At 44.4% G+C, this 14,288-nt stretch overlaps 1 protein-coding gene and 1 pseudogene across 3 annotated transcripts in view; one reads left to right on the plus strand and one right to left on the minus strand.

The window, feature by feature from the left end:
• LOC115139291 (armadillo repeat-containing protein 2-like) overlaps nt 1–4,132 on the plus strand; it is a 36,346-nt pseudogene extending 32,214 nt beyond the window's left edge.
• The window catches only part of LOC115139289 (sestrin-1), a 72,162-nt gene continuing 61,993 nt past the window's right edge, over nt 4,120–14,288 (minus strand). The window contains exons 1-9 of one of the 3 annotated variants that reach the window (XM_029676490.2): nt 10,870–11,124; nt 9,795–9,860; nt 9,421–9,621; nt 9,070–9,252; nt 8,545–8,781; nt 8,104–8,364; nt 7,714–7,904; nt 7,390–7,534; nt 4,120–7,232 (exon numbers count right to left, since the gene is read on the minus strand). In XM_029676490.2, the coding sequence (XP_029532350.1) occupies nt 7,146–7,232; nt 7,390–7,534; nt 7,714–7,904; nt 8,104–8,364; nt 8,545–8,781; nt 9,070–9,252; nt 9,421–9,621; nt 9,795–9,860; nt 10,870–10,971 (1,473 nt within the window). In that variant the 5' untranslated portion in view covers nt 10,972–11,124 and the 3' untranslated portion in view covers nt 4,120–7,145. Of the gene's footprint in view, nt 7,233–7,389; nt 7,535–7,713; nt 7,905–8,103; nt 8,365–8,544; nt 8,782–9,069; nt 9,253–9,420; nt 9,622–9,794; nt 9,861–9,982; nt 10,096–10,869; nt 11,125–14,288 lie in introns of those variants that run through there. The other 2 variants (XM_029676491.2, XM_029676489.2) reach the window with 2 other exon arrangements.

Genomic DNA, 14,288 nt, shown 5'->3' on the forward strand with positions numbered 1-14,288 from the left:
GTGTGTGTGTGTGTGTGTGTGTGTGTAGCAGATGAGCCCATTTACTCCCAGTGTTTATACTGCACATTGACTAAGCCTATTTATCTTCAGGAAGTTGTTTATGTACTCCAAGTCCCAGTATAGTTACAGCAGTGTGCGCGTGCGTTTTGACTTTAATCATCGTCACAGGAGAAAGTGAGGAAGTCATCCTGCCCTTAGGGAGACAGGGTGGGGAGGGAGGTTCTGGTAATCAGAGAGGACTTAATCAGCCAGGAAATAAACACACACACACACACAGGAGACACACAGATATCCCCCTGTTATTATACATAGACGCACGGTTGATCACATTGTGTCCTGGATAGCTCTTTGACAGGACAGCTTGTCCCCATAAATTTGTCAGTACAGTATGTTCATATCAGCCACACTGGCCAGTCAGCCCAGCCAGGCCCTGGGTAACTGTGTGTGTTTCTGTGTTTGTGACACACACTTTAGGGGATGGGCAGAGTGCGATTTGAGAAACCAACGTGGTATACAGGTTTCAATCCTTGTTGTGGTGGGGGAGAAACGGTAAATGTGATGAATGCCAGGTCATATCTGATAGGAGAAATGTATTACTGTATTACTCTCTATAATCACCAAGGTATTTGTTTATGTGGATAACACACACACACACATTCAACCTAATCCTCTGTCTCTCCTCCACACAGGACCTGGGGGTGCGTCTGCTCTTCCCTCTGGGTAACCTAACGTCTCAGAGCAGTGAGACCAGAGAGCACCTCTTCACAGCTGATGGGTGTGTCCGTGCTGCTGGGGCTCTACAACACCTACGAAGGGAGACCCCCCCCCCCCCCCCCCTACCTCCAGCCAGGGACGCCCGTACACTCTTTTCTTCTCCCGTGTGGGGGCGGGAGAAGGAGAACATGCTGGTGAAGCTGGTTAGGGTGCTGTTCATCCACCCTGCAGTGGGACCTACCCTGGCAGCTAACAAACACCTAGTACACGACCTGCTGGACACACTGAGGGAGTTTCAGCGTTTTTAGGGTAATGTAAGAGTGAAATTATGGTCCCATAATGTTCTCATAACATTCCTATAATGTTCCCAAAATCGTCTAATAACGTCCCAATAATGTTCCCCGAACATCTGAAAAAAGGTGAACCCAAACAGCCCACAGTTATATCTGATAAATGTATTGACATGTCCCTGTATGTCCCGTCAATACAAGTATCACACTGTACAAACCCTTCACTGTACAACTCTATACAGTCACTCCTTGTTTGGTACCAGTTTCCTGTCTGCTGGAGACAGGTGCCAAACATCTAACACATATTTCTTCTTCAATTTCTTTCTTTCTTTCTTTGTGTTTTTTTTGTTGCACATCCTTTTTCGGTTTAGGTCCTTTTGCAGTCTGAAAGAGCCAAAGAGAGAACAGGATGTTCTGTGCTCTTTAGAGCCGGGTTGGTTACTTGTGAAACTTCTACGTGGTTGGAATGATGGTTTCAGGACTGACTGGTACAGGCCATGTTCAGGCGGGTGTGAAATTCTCAGTTTCTCAGCCTTAGCTGTGTGCTCTTCCCTTCCGCCTCCCTCCCACACACTGTGTGTGTGTGTGTGTGTGAGGCTGCTGTTCATCGATTATTGACACCATTAGTATCTATCTAATTATCCTGCTGCTGGTCACTATTACTCATGTTTACATTGCTATATATTACTATTCGTATATTAACAGTATTTAGATATTCCTGCTACCAGTCACATTTCAGCCCTGTTTACATGTACACTGAGTGTACAAAACATTAAGAACACCTTCCTAATATTGAGTTGCACCTCTTTTTATTTTTAAAATATTTTTTAACCCCCTTTTCGTGGTATCCAATTGTTAGTAGTTACTGTCTTGTCTCATCGCTACAACTCCCGTACGGGCTCGGAGAGACGAAGGTCGATAGTCATGCGTCCTCCGTAACACAACCCAACCAAGCCGTACTGCTTCTTAACACAGCACACATCCAACCCGGAAGCCAGCCCAACGACACCAATGTGTCGGAGGAAACACCGGCCCGCCACAGGAGTCGCTAGAGCGCGATGAGACAGGGATATCCCTACCGGTCAAACCCTCCCTAAGCCGGACGACACTAGGCCAATTGTGTGTCGCTCCACGGACCTCCCGATCGCGGCCAGCTGGTGGCACAGCTAGCACTGCGATGCAGTGCATTAGACCCCTGCGCCACCCGGGAGGCCCGAGTTGCACCCCTTTTTGCCCTCAGAACAGCCTCAGTTCATCGGGGCATGGACTCTACAAGGTGCCAAGTGTTCCACAGGGATGCTGGCTCGGGTAGATTCACCTTCTGAATGGCACACACACAATCCATGTTTTAATGGTCTCAAGGCTTAAAAATCCTTCTTTAATCTGTCTCCTCCCCTTCATCCAAAGTGATTGAAGTTGATTTCAATAAGGGGTCATAGCTTTCACCTGGATTCACCTGGTCAGTCTATCTCATGGGTGTAAAATGTTTTTGTACACTCAGTGTATCACACCTACGCTGACACTTTTGCACACACCCACCCATCACTTACGCTGCTGCCATACTGTTTATTATTATGAATCCTGCTACCAGTCACTTTCTCCTAATCCATGCCTAGATGTACATATCTACCTCATTACTCCAGTATCCCTGCACATTGTCAATGTGGTACTGGCACTGACCCTGTATATAGGTTCTTCTATTATTTCTTAGTTTTTAGTTATTAGTTGTACTAATATACAACTGCTCTGTTGGGTAGAGCTAGCAGGTTAAGCATCTCACTCTACTGGTGAATGTGACAAATAAAACTTGAAACTGAAACAGACGTTTTTTATTTCTCCTTAGCACTGGCTGTGGACCCAAATCAGGCAGCTCAATATCCTGTTTTGATCACAGTTTATGACAGGCCATGCATGCTGCTTTACATTAGAGACAGAGAGAGGGAGAGGAGAACTTCTCCACCACACCAAAGGGCCTTTCCAGTCAGACCCAGAAACGAAACACACACTATGACGCAGGCACCGGTTGACAGTATGACCGCAATATCTTTGATATAATACGACCAAACAAGCTATATTTTCCTTCCTTCTCGCTCTGTCTCATGCTGTTGAAGCTGCTCTAATGCTGGGGGGGGGGGGGGGCAGAACTGTCCGGAGTTTTATCAGCCCACCTTTAGTAGCAGATGCACTCAGGGAGAGCTAATGTAAGGCAGTGTGTGAATCATATGTGACTTAAACCCCTCTCTCCCGTGATGTGTGTGTCGGACCCTGTGGAACCTCACTGAGAAGGGGGGGTGGGGACAGACTCCCCAGCCACACTGGACAACCAGGAGAGAGAGGCACTGCTTGAGGTCCAAACACTGTACCTAGGTATGGAAATGATTTACAAGAGGTTATTTTACTGAAAGTTTTATGAATAACCTTTTATATGCTTTGGTCTACTGCTGTAAACATACTTTATTTTTTATGTTGTATCGTTTTGAGGAAGCTCCGATTCAGAGGGATTGGGTTAAATGCGGAAGACAAGTTTCAGTTTAATGCATTCGGTTATACAACTGACTAGGTATCCCCCTTTCCCTTAGACGAGGAGGCAGTGCTGGAGTGGACCTCTGGTGATTACGAGGGACTTCCACCGAGCATTCTGGGAGTCAGAGTTCCGTCCTGTGGCTCAGAGGCTGAGGGACAGGATCCAGACTCAAACTGTCTGCCATCTACACAGTCTCCCTCCCTAAAGTGTGATGTCCTAGTCTTTCTTCTTGCTGTGCCCTGCCTCCAGTGTGTCTGTACTCAACACACTTTACCTTCTGGTTCTACCACGCTCACTAATTCCATTAGTAAGGTCCTGACCAGGGACAACTCTGGGACTTAGTTATAGGCTGTTACTTGGGTTGAGTGTTTTCCAAGTCAGGAAACCCTCTTGGCCCTAGCTATGACATATTTTGAGCCTCTGATCTGTATGACAAACTGTTTTTGTTGGACCATAATGTAACTGGTAATGTATTATTATCATAAGCTACTCTTACATTGCAATAATTGTAAATTGCTTCTGTGGTGATAAAAAGTTACAACATTGTTAATCTGTGAACTGCTGTAAGTAATAAACCACAACAAAACAAAGTGTGGTAAACGTTCTCCTTCTCAAAGCCTTTATTGTTACAGATATGGACCAGGCCAGGCAGTACTGCTGCAAAGTTAGTAAAGAACAGCGGTTTTTAAATCACATCATTATCATTACATCAAATAAGTACAAAAACAGCACTTCTGTCAAAATAAAGTAAACCTATCCTGCAATAATAACGCCTTACAGTGACCACAACCCAATAGCATTTCATCAGCCATAGTTAATGACACACATGGTTCTCTACATGATACACACCTGTCCGTCTGGGTTGATAAAGTTAGTTAGTTGGGTAATTGTGGAGGTATTAAGTGCATCTATTGTTTATAATAGTCTCATCCTGTTCAGATTGTCATAGGGAAATGAGGCAGTTCAGTATCAGTAGAGATATGGACCAAGTCACCCTCTGTTTGCCCTTAATAGAAAAGTACCTGAACCTCCAGAGAATTCAGTCTACAGCCAGTCACCCACAAGGATGCCAGGGAGTTTCCGCAGGGAGAACGGAACAGGACAGGAAGGTGAGCAGAATAGAGGTCAAAGGTGATCCTGGAAGGAATTTTCCCTCATCTCACTGCACATTAGACAGGTCCAAGTGTTCTAGCACAACAGGTGTGGGAGTAACATTCAACCTTGGACTCGTCAACACAAACATTGAACCACAGAGTTCAGTGTAGTATAAAATGGGAGGACTGACTCCCCACTGGACAAAAACAAGTTGAATCAACATTTTGACATGATTTCAACAACAAAAAATGAAATGGGTTGACGTTGAATGGAAGTGGAAAAAAGTAATCAAAACAAGAGAATTTAGTATTTCTTCACCTAACTTTGAACCTAAATCCAATGAGATGGTGACTTTTCTTCATGTTAGTCAACACATGCGGTTGTACGAAACATTTATTGGGGTGTGGGACTCAATTGCATTAACTGTGCAAAATGCATCTGTAATAGCCAAATGTTTCCTACATCATTACTGATGACATATTGTAAAATGTCACTGATGGAGATCAGATGTTTATTGTTAAGGTTAGAGATAATACATACATGCATGTGTGCTGACTACAACTTGGTGGGCTTGTTTCATGAATGATTCAATGTATAGATTATTTATATGTAATAATGTTATGATTATGTTGATGCAGCAGCAACAGTTCTATGGAGAAAACAAAAAAATACAATGATTCAATAACATATTCCATTTTTTTTAAATAAAAAGTTTCAGTATCTGACATTAGTCAGAAGTTTGATAAAACCTCTACACTTCCTCTCACAACCACCCCCAAATAATGTACCATTCCATAATCATCCTCCTCCTCCTCTTAACGTGAAACAATCATTCAACTGTATCAATCCACCCTCAGTAGAATGCAGTACTTTACTGTTTTTAGTCAACAAAAATAAAAGGGTGGAGAGTCTACCCCTCGTTTAAAAAAACTGCGTTGCACTGGTTAGGCTCCCACAGAGGGAACAAGCACATCTATGACCGACTGCAGTCGGACCGTATCGACCAGTCGGTCCAATGAGGACCAACTGGGCTCCCTACGAATGAAAGCCAAGCGACCCAGAATGATAAGAGTCAATCTGCTCGCCAAAGAGCACTTCTTAATGTGATAGAAAAGAAAACAGAAGAGGTATTTATTTACTGGTACAATTCACAATACCCAAAGCTTTGAAAGTGTGAGGATGCCCAGGCCAGGGTCAAAGGTCGAGGGTGAGCGGAAGACAGACAGGTGAGGTCATTGTTATGACAACCGGAAGCCAATCCCCTGGAAGACCACTTTGTTTTAGCTTTCATGTTCTTTTTCTTACAGGACAAAGCTTTTTACCAGAAACAAAACAATGTAACAGTCACCACACGGAAAGAGCTACAGCAGAGGCAAGAAGTTTCACCCTTCAAATTACCTCGCTTTCTTCCTGGTTTTTTGTTGCTTGAAATTTCACACTTTTTTTCTTTATACTTTCTGTAAAACACATGGAGTTACACACACATCCACACATGATTTATACTTTCTGTAAAACACATGGAGTTACACACACATCCACACATGATTTATACTTTCTGTAAAACACATGGAGTTACACACACATCCACACATGATATTTGTCACTGACATCAGTCTCTCATACAGAATGGGTTCATCATACGTACAGTCGAACTAAATAGGGCTCAGACAGTGTTATTTTTTAGTTTTTCCAACACCTCTCCGCTTTCACACACTTCTTGGGTTAGCTTACACAAACAGTTTCAGGGTGGGGGGTATTGGGGAAGGGGGGTAATGCTGTGGGTTTATGATGGATAGGGTTCTTAGGGGTGGGAGGGAGGATGGGGGGGGTCAATATGACCCCTTGCTTACATGAGCAGCAGTATCAGGCCGCACCTCTACACACTATACTGTGGTGTATGACATAACCAGGCACACCAACACACAGGCCAAATAATGCTTCCATCATCTCCAGTTACCGCAACAACAACCACATGATAACAACTTCTCTTAATACAAAAAAACTAAAGCAAAATATATTCAACAAAAAACAGTGACTACATTATCAAGTGCAGACTGATGCACTGCTTTGCTTTCTGGAGATTTGCTGTGGGTTTTCACACTATATGGAGATTCTATTGACATCATCCACTGAGGTGTATTAGAATACTGGAAGGGTGGCCTGTGTCATCTGTTTCTTTTCCTCTGGCCCAGCAGTGTCTGCTCCAGGCTGCCCCCTCATGGTGAGTTTTGGCACTGCAGGTAAAGAGGACAGCTTATCTTTCCACAAGTAGGTTGAGATGACTTTTCTTTTTGCAGTTCTTTTTTTCTTCTTCTTCTTTCATTTGCTTTTTTTTTGTTCTCTTTCATTTGTTCTGTTCATTTTTCTTTCCACATCACGAGGACGAGCTTCGTCACGACGGACAGGGTTACTTTTCATCTTTTTAGTTTTCTGTTTCCCCCCCCTTGGTCTATTTCTTCTGAAGTGTCCCACGAGAGCAAAGACAATGACAGCAAAAAACAATGATAAACGCCAAAAGCATTTCATGTCATGTAGCGGGTGATCGCTCTCAGAGCGTAGAGCAGTTCTGCCTGCATGCGCGCTTCCATAAGAAGCAGATTGACATGGACCTGGAAGAGTGAGGCAGAAAGAGAGTAGAACGCATTACAAAACTGCTCCACAACATTACTCCAGTCACACAGATCAACAACTAGGAGAGGAAACTATATAGAAAATGTTAAATGCTAACAGAAACCCATGGAATAAGAAATAAAGTTGTCCCCTCACCTTCTCGGAGTGCTGGAACTGTCTCCAGAAGCTCTCGTACATTCGTTTGGTGGTTTTCTCCGGGCTGCACACCATGGTCTTAATGTAGACCTTAAAGCTGCGGTCCAACAGCTGGTTAATCTCCCCGTAGTCATAGTCATCATACCTGAGACATAGATATTTCTTTACTAATAACTACATTACTGTATGGAATTACTGCACTTTGTCAATGTATTAAACACGTGATAACATTCTTCTTTTGACTGAATCTAGCATATTACATCATGAAATATATACATTTACATGAGCAAATTTGTGTTTGTATAGAGCCAGTGAGTGACGTACCTGATGCCGAACATGCAGTGGATGTAGTTCCAGATAGCCCTGCGCAGCATGGTGGTGTCCACGTCTTTGTGCATGGCCATGGTGTTGTAGGTCAGGTTGTAGGCCATCTGGAACTTCTCATCCAGCAGCTGACCAACGTCAGGGTACAGACGGTTCACCAGGGAGTAGCCGTGGTCCTCCCAACTGTAGTCCTAAAGAGAGGAAAGCAAGGAGTTAATCAGAATGTCTGGATATCAATTGATCAATCAGATAGATAGCGCAACATGGTAACATTTAGAAAATGTCATCTTGAAGTTATTGAGAAAAAAAAACCTCTTCACTTTCTCTCTCCTTTTCTCTCTTTCTGGCTCTCCCTGAAGGGGTGTGTGTGTATACACGTTTATTATATACCTGCACTCTGAAGGTGGGTACATGTTCTCCTCTCCTGGAGAAGTCCTTGTAGCCGTAGCTGGGGTCTTCAAAGTGCCTGGAGACGTCTCTGGATGGCACACACTCCTCGTCCTCTGCCGTGGCCACCAGCATGCTCTCGGTCTTCTCCCTCTCAAAGCGTGTGGCCATCTCCTCCTGACTGGCTTCCTCTTCATCACGACACTCCTGCAGCTGCTTCATCCTCTCCATCAGCACCTCCACCTCACCAGACACCTCTGACACCTAAACACAGGAACACACACACATTCTGGTTCAGGGCACTGGTCATACAAAGGGCAACCACAACCACAAGAATCACTGCGCTCACAACCACACGGGTGTCAAAGCCGAGTGACTAACAAACCTACAGCTTCTCTCCCTCGCTCACCCACACACAGTCCTGACTCTCCTCCTCCCGCTCACCTGGTGATTGCCTCTCCTCTCCTCCAGGTGGCCGTGCCCGTTGCCATTGGCGATGTCGCAGACACAGTACTGGCTGAGGGAGGGGGGTCTGAAGGTGTGCCCCCCGTCACTGTGGATCTCGGGGGTGATGCCACAGCCGAAGGTAAAGGAGGCCAGGGAGTGGTAGTGTGTGAGGAGCACCACAGCATGGATCAGCTCAGCCAGGGACCAGCTGTGTTCTTCAGCCTTCAGCAGGTGCTAGAGGGGGGGTGGGGGGAGAGCTGATACGTCAGTCAATCAGTAGTTTCCTTTGGGTGGAATCTTTTCTTTTCCGGTCTCACATTCTATCCATCCATCGCGTTCCAATTGTTTTATTCTCTCTACCCATCCCTTCCCCTCTTCCTTCTATACAGATCCCCCTTTCAAAAAGTTATAACTAACTCTGCAAAGTCAGCAGCTGTGTAACTCAGGCCAGTCCTCATCCCATCATTTCGGTATCTGTTACATAACCCTAACCTGTCCCTCTGTCCACCCCACCCCACGTACCTCGATGTGTGCCTTGGTGAGGAGCCAGGGCCGGTGGGCCAGGATCTTGTTGAGCTCCCCGAGGGCCTGCAGCTTCTGTGGGGCTCCGTCCAGGCCATTCAGCCACTTGGAGTCCCCTCCTACCTGGAGGAAGTCGTTGACGTGCAGGTTGACCAGGTAGGAGCACTGGTGTCTGGCTGCAGCCTGGGAGGGGAAACAATTACCAGACTGCCCAAGAACTCTAAAATGTACAGTCTATAGACGAGTGTCCAAGAATTCAAAACGTACTCTCTGTAGGTAGAGAGATATACAGGGCTTGTAGTAGCTATACTGTGGTAGTGTAGAGGTTGGAGAGGGGGTTAGGGATCTCACCATGATGCCTATGTAGTGGCGGTAGTGCAGGGATAAGGGCCCGTCCATCTGCAGCAGGTAGTGCTGTGTCCTCAGAAAGCTCTCCAGGTACTGTGGGTGGAAGCCCATCACCAAGGAGATGTTGTCAAGGCGACCCAGTGCTGCGAATGCGTCCTCAAATATCGATTGTGTCCTGGGGTCTACTTTACTGACTTGAAGGATCTGAAGCAATAGAGACAGTGAATTTAATGTAATTCACTTATTGGTATAAGATGCTAACTAAATATCTGTAATAAAATGTCAAAGTTATTGATAATTTGCATAGATAAGTAACAAGTCAAATGTTTTGAAGTCCAAAGAAAACTTGTGGTAAAAAAAGGTTTTGTTCTCCATACCTCTTTTTCAGGGATAAATCTACTTGGTCCATTTCCCAGGGGTCTTGGGATTCGAACTCCAAAGTCCTGCAAGACAAAATAATACAGAAAACACATATTATAGTTATGCAAGAGCCAAATGCAACAGTGCTCATTGGCGTCAAAAGCTAAAGGCACAGGGGGAAAACTCTAATTGCGATTTTTCGTACCATTTTGGCTGCGAGCCCTGACCGTGTAATATTGTACATCCTTCTGTGGGTTATCGTATCTCTCACCCCCTCCTCTAGCCCACATGTTCGCTCTATAGTCGGGTTGGCGCACTGCAACCGCAGCCTGTGCAGAAATAAATATCTCTTTGTTCAACATTTAGCTGCAGCAAGCCATAACAGCAGTCTCTATAAATGTTACAAAACTACCAAAATACACAAAAAGAAGGCTTGATATATACAATGTATCATGCCTACAGTGGCTATGTAACCATTTGCAGTTTGATACACCCTTGATACAAGTAATACCCTTGATACAATATTAGACAATGTTATTGATCAGAAAGGCTCGCATACTAAAATAGTTAAATAAACGAATTCAAAATATGATTGACATCTCACTCAACATAAAAACAGCCAACTGTCAACTTGAAAAGTCGCTGACTGCGACATGTCCTACAGGCTAGGGCTGACTGTCTGCTCCGTTTCTGTCCCTCTGCGCGGCGCAGAGCTGGCGGAATGAATGACCTACAACTGCCCGCCGAAGATTACTCGAAAGCGACAAATACTGTCTTGCATTGAAATACACCAACCGAAAAAAGTAGAACCTTATACCGAACGGTCTATAGAGTTGGCAGTAGGATGACAAAGAACTGAAAGAAAGTAGAGTTGAAAAGCAGCGCAAACTCCTCAAACGCGTAAACAAGGTTGGACACAAAAGAAAAGACTGCACTGCAGTTCCTTCGCTCGAAGCCACAGAAAACAATTGGCTAAAATGACATGAAATTGTCTTGTCACAAATTAAATAATCTAAATTCCAAAACGAAAGCACAGGCTTTCCAAAACATGCATTCACTGTCAAAATAATTTCCCCTTTATTTTATTCTTACCTTTTTGCTTAGCGGTTCACACCGAGTGCATATTTTAAATACGTCTGTCACTGTAAATGAATCATTTTCAATGGTTTCTGTTGCTGCAGTTGCGTGCTTCATAATGTGTTCTCGGCGCGATCTTATGTTTTCAGGTATACAAATATAAAGGTCTACTTCGATGGCTGTTTCCTTTCTCGCTTTGTTTCTTGAGGGACTGGTTAATAAAGTGCTCAGTTGTCAGCCGGTGCTGTCCTACAGCAGAATACCGTTCTCTCTCTGCGGATACAGTCCGTAAATAAACGGAGCCTTGGTTGACTGACGTGCGCAAAAGCCAATCCCATGGCGAAAACAACCTCCATTCATCCAATGAGATATAAGGGGACGGAGAGAGGAGGAGTGAAATGTGTAGAGAGGTGAGCTTCTTAACTTGAGCACAGAGCGAGCCCCCACGAAAACATCATCAATCGTCTCTAATTTTGTTCCTTGCTGCAGCCATTGATTGGCAATGGATATCGACTGACTATCACTCTGCAACGCACAATATGGCGTGAAATGGTCACTTCCACCAACTGCCTGCTTATTATGGCTTTATTACATGATACATATATTTTTCACCCCTTCCACCCACAGATGACCCGGTGCTACATGGACGTTTGCAGGCACCTGCTATCTTATGTCATGTACATTGAAACCAACCGAGAAAAGAACAGCAAGTCCTTTACTCTGTGTGTTATAAACAGGATGGGGAGCATCACAACTGTAAATATGGCGGCAGATCTTATAATGGCACAGTAAGATACCTGGACAGTACAGGTCAACAAACAGCAGATCTTATAATGGCACAGTAAGATACCTGGACAGTACAGGTCAACAAACAGCAAATCAATTCCAGCTTTCCACTTAGACTACCAGTTCAGATAAAGCAGCCTTAAACCAAATCAAACAGGGCTGTATAGCACCTCAAACAAACCTACCAGGAAGTCTCGATAAAGACAGGAAACGGTTCTCTTTCTGGGTCTATCATAGAGCCTGTCAGTATAGACATCGCCTGGAGTGGATGATGTCACCAGTCACTGGTGTCAGTGTTTTGTACTGTACTCTGAAGTCATTTATGAGTCATTTTATAATGCTGTTTTGTCAGATGGTTGTAGCATGAAAAAGAGCTTTGGTCTAGATATGACTACTCAAAAAAAGGTACTGCAGTGGCATGAAATCTGAGTATCTGACTATTGTATTATAAATTAGTGGTGGTAAATAGCAGCTGCATAATTGTGATAATTGCTTATTACTGCAGCACATCTAGCCAGGTCAAGTGTTCCATGGCAGAGATACCAACAACAACCTCATTAGAAGCACAACGCCACTGGAAGGCTGATCATATTAATATTATCTAATAATAAATTCAAGGCAGGGGTGGAAGAACCAAATAAAAACCTGCTAAAACAAGTTATATTAGGAGTGGTGGTGTGAGGGAGCCCAGATTGTTGTTTATCACCAAGCTGATCTGAACCAAGCTCCAATCTAACACTTTGGTTAAGAGCCTGGCTGCCTGGTTGATATGGGCCTGGCTAGATACATAGCACGCCATTTGGCAGACTCATTGTGTGACGATGCCCCCCCCCCCCCCTCCCCCACTCCTGTTACCCCTAGGGAGGGGCGGGGGTTGGGGTAAACATGCCCTGGGGCTGGAGTCAGCACTCTACAGTTTCCCAGCAGCAGAGCGAGCACAGTGTGTGAGCCCCATGGCTCAGCAAAGTTGCAGAGCAGAAGAGGCCTGGTCAGCGTTCAGCTTACGACATGCCCTTTTCACATAAAAGAGTTAGCCTAGGCTAGGGCCCCGACTGGCCCCCAGCACCCCGGACAAGGGACAGGGCCAAACACTATTTTCAGGGGCGTACACAGCCCTACCACACCACCACCTACTCGGGGGCTTTACTATACCCACGCCAGCTAGGGGCGTAGTGGGGGCGGTGGTTACTATAACATCATGATGATTTGTTAGACTGCCATGGGAGGCTGGTAGAGAGCCTGCAGGGATCCTTCTCAAGCTGGTTCTCACAGTGCAGATAGTGAGCCTCTGAGAAGAAGGGACAGAGGGATTGGACGTGTTCCTCTTCACTGAGTCTGAATGAGCAGTCTAACTGACCGGTGTAGAGGGTTTGACATCATTAACTCATTGCTGTGAGATCTGGTGGCATCTAACATTATGTCATAGCAGTTCTATCAAACCACACACACACACGTGGAGAGCATTGTCACACATTAGTTAATATCCTATTGTTACAACTGACTGGGAATACATTCTAAGCTACAGATAAGACAAACAATGGTAGACATAGAAAGATGACATACTTGGGTGTGGTGGCTGGGGTTCGAGAGGAGTAAGTTAGAGACCTGTTAGTAAACTATTAACTATCACATCCATGCAACTGGTTTGTGATTTTTATAACATTTGATGGACAGGATAAAAGTAATTAAGATTAGAATGGGCCCGGAATAAACAAACAGCAAACATCAGACCAGTCACAAGTTCAAGCTCCGGTTCGAATTCCAAAACATGGATCCCTCAACTTGAAATTCAACTAACATGAAAGGACAACTCCATAAGATAATGTAGAGAGGAATTTCAGTGTCACTCCCTTAACTTTGACAAAAGTAATTAACATGTATAATACATGCAAATATGTAACACAAGATATTGTGTGATTTTGTACCTACTCTATAACTATTTATCTTTTCATTTTAGAGAGCCTATAAAAATAAATTATTCAAAGAGTAGCATTTAAGCACTTGGGCATTTAGGAAAAAAGTTTGAAAAAAGTTTAGAAGATGGCAATTGTAAATGCAAACTTTTTAGCTGCTTTTGCCAATAAAAAGAGGATACAAGTCAAAGAGATTAAAAGAGAAAGAGAAAGGAAGCCAAAACTAAAGCTGTACACATTATGTGCCCCAAAAGTGTCTGCAGTGTTTTTAACATGCGATGAAAATACAAGAGCGGAGAGACCAAATCACAAAACCGTGGGGAAGTTCAACAAGTGGTAGAAGTCCTCCTAACCAGTTCAAACCTGACCTTTCGCTTAGCAGAGAGGAAGCAAAAAACTCCCTCTCATACAATGACATAAGCCTAGCAACAGGCTTTCCCCAATCACAGGCCAGAACAACATTTACAGGGTCCAATCGTTTCGCTCTCCCCCTCTTGTTCCTCTGTTAAAAAAAAAAAAAAAAAGTTTTTGCTAGAGCTGGGAGAGAGAGTTTGACTAACTTTTCACTTTGCTAACTAAATCTCCCAGCAAGTTAAGAGCTGTTTTGAGTGCGAGAATGTATACAAGTCAGTGTTGGTGTGTGCGTGGGGGGAGTAACAGGTAGACCTCTATCCGCAGATTAACCCAGAGCAGTTTCACAAGAGCAGCCCACATCAACAGTGTACTGTATGCAGC

The sequence above is a fragment of the Oncorhynchus nerka genome, linkage group LG13 (assembly GCF_034236695.1).
Source record: "Oncorhynchus nerka isolate Pitt River linkage group LG13, Oner_Uvic_2.0, whole genome shotgun sequence".
NCBI classification, from domain to species: Eukaryota; Metazoa; Chordata; class Actinopteri; order Salmoniformes; family Salmonidae; genus Oncorhynchus; species Oncorhynchus nerka.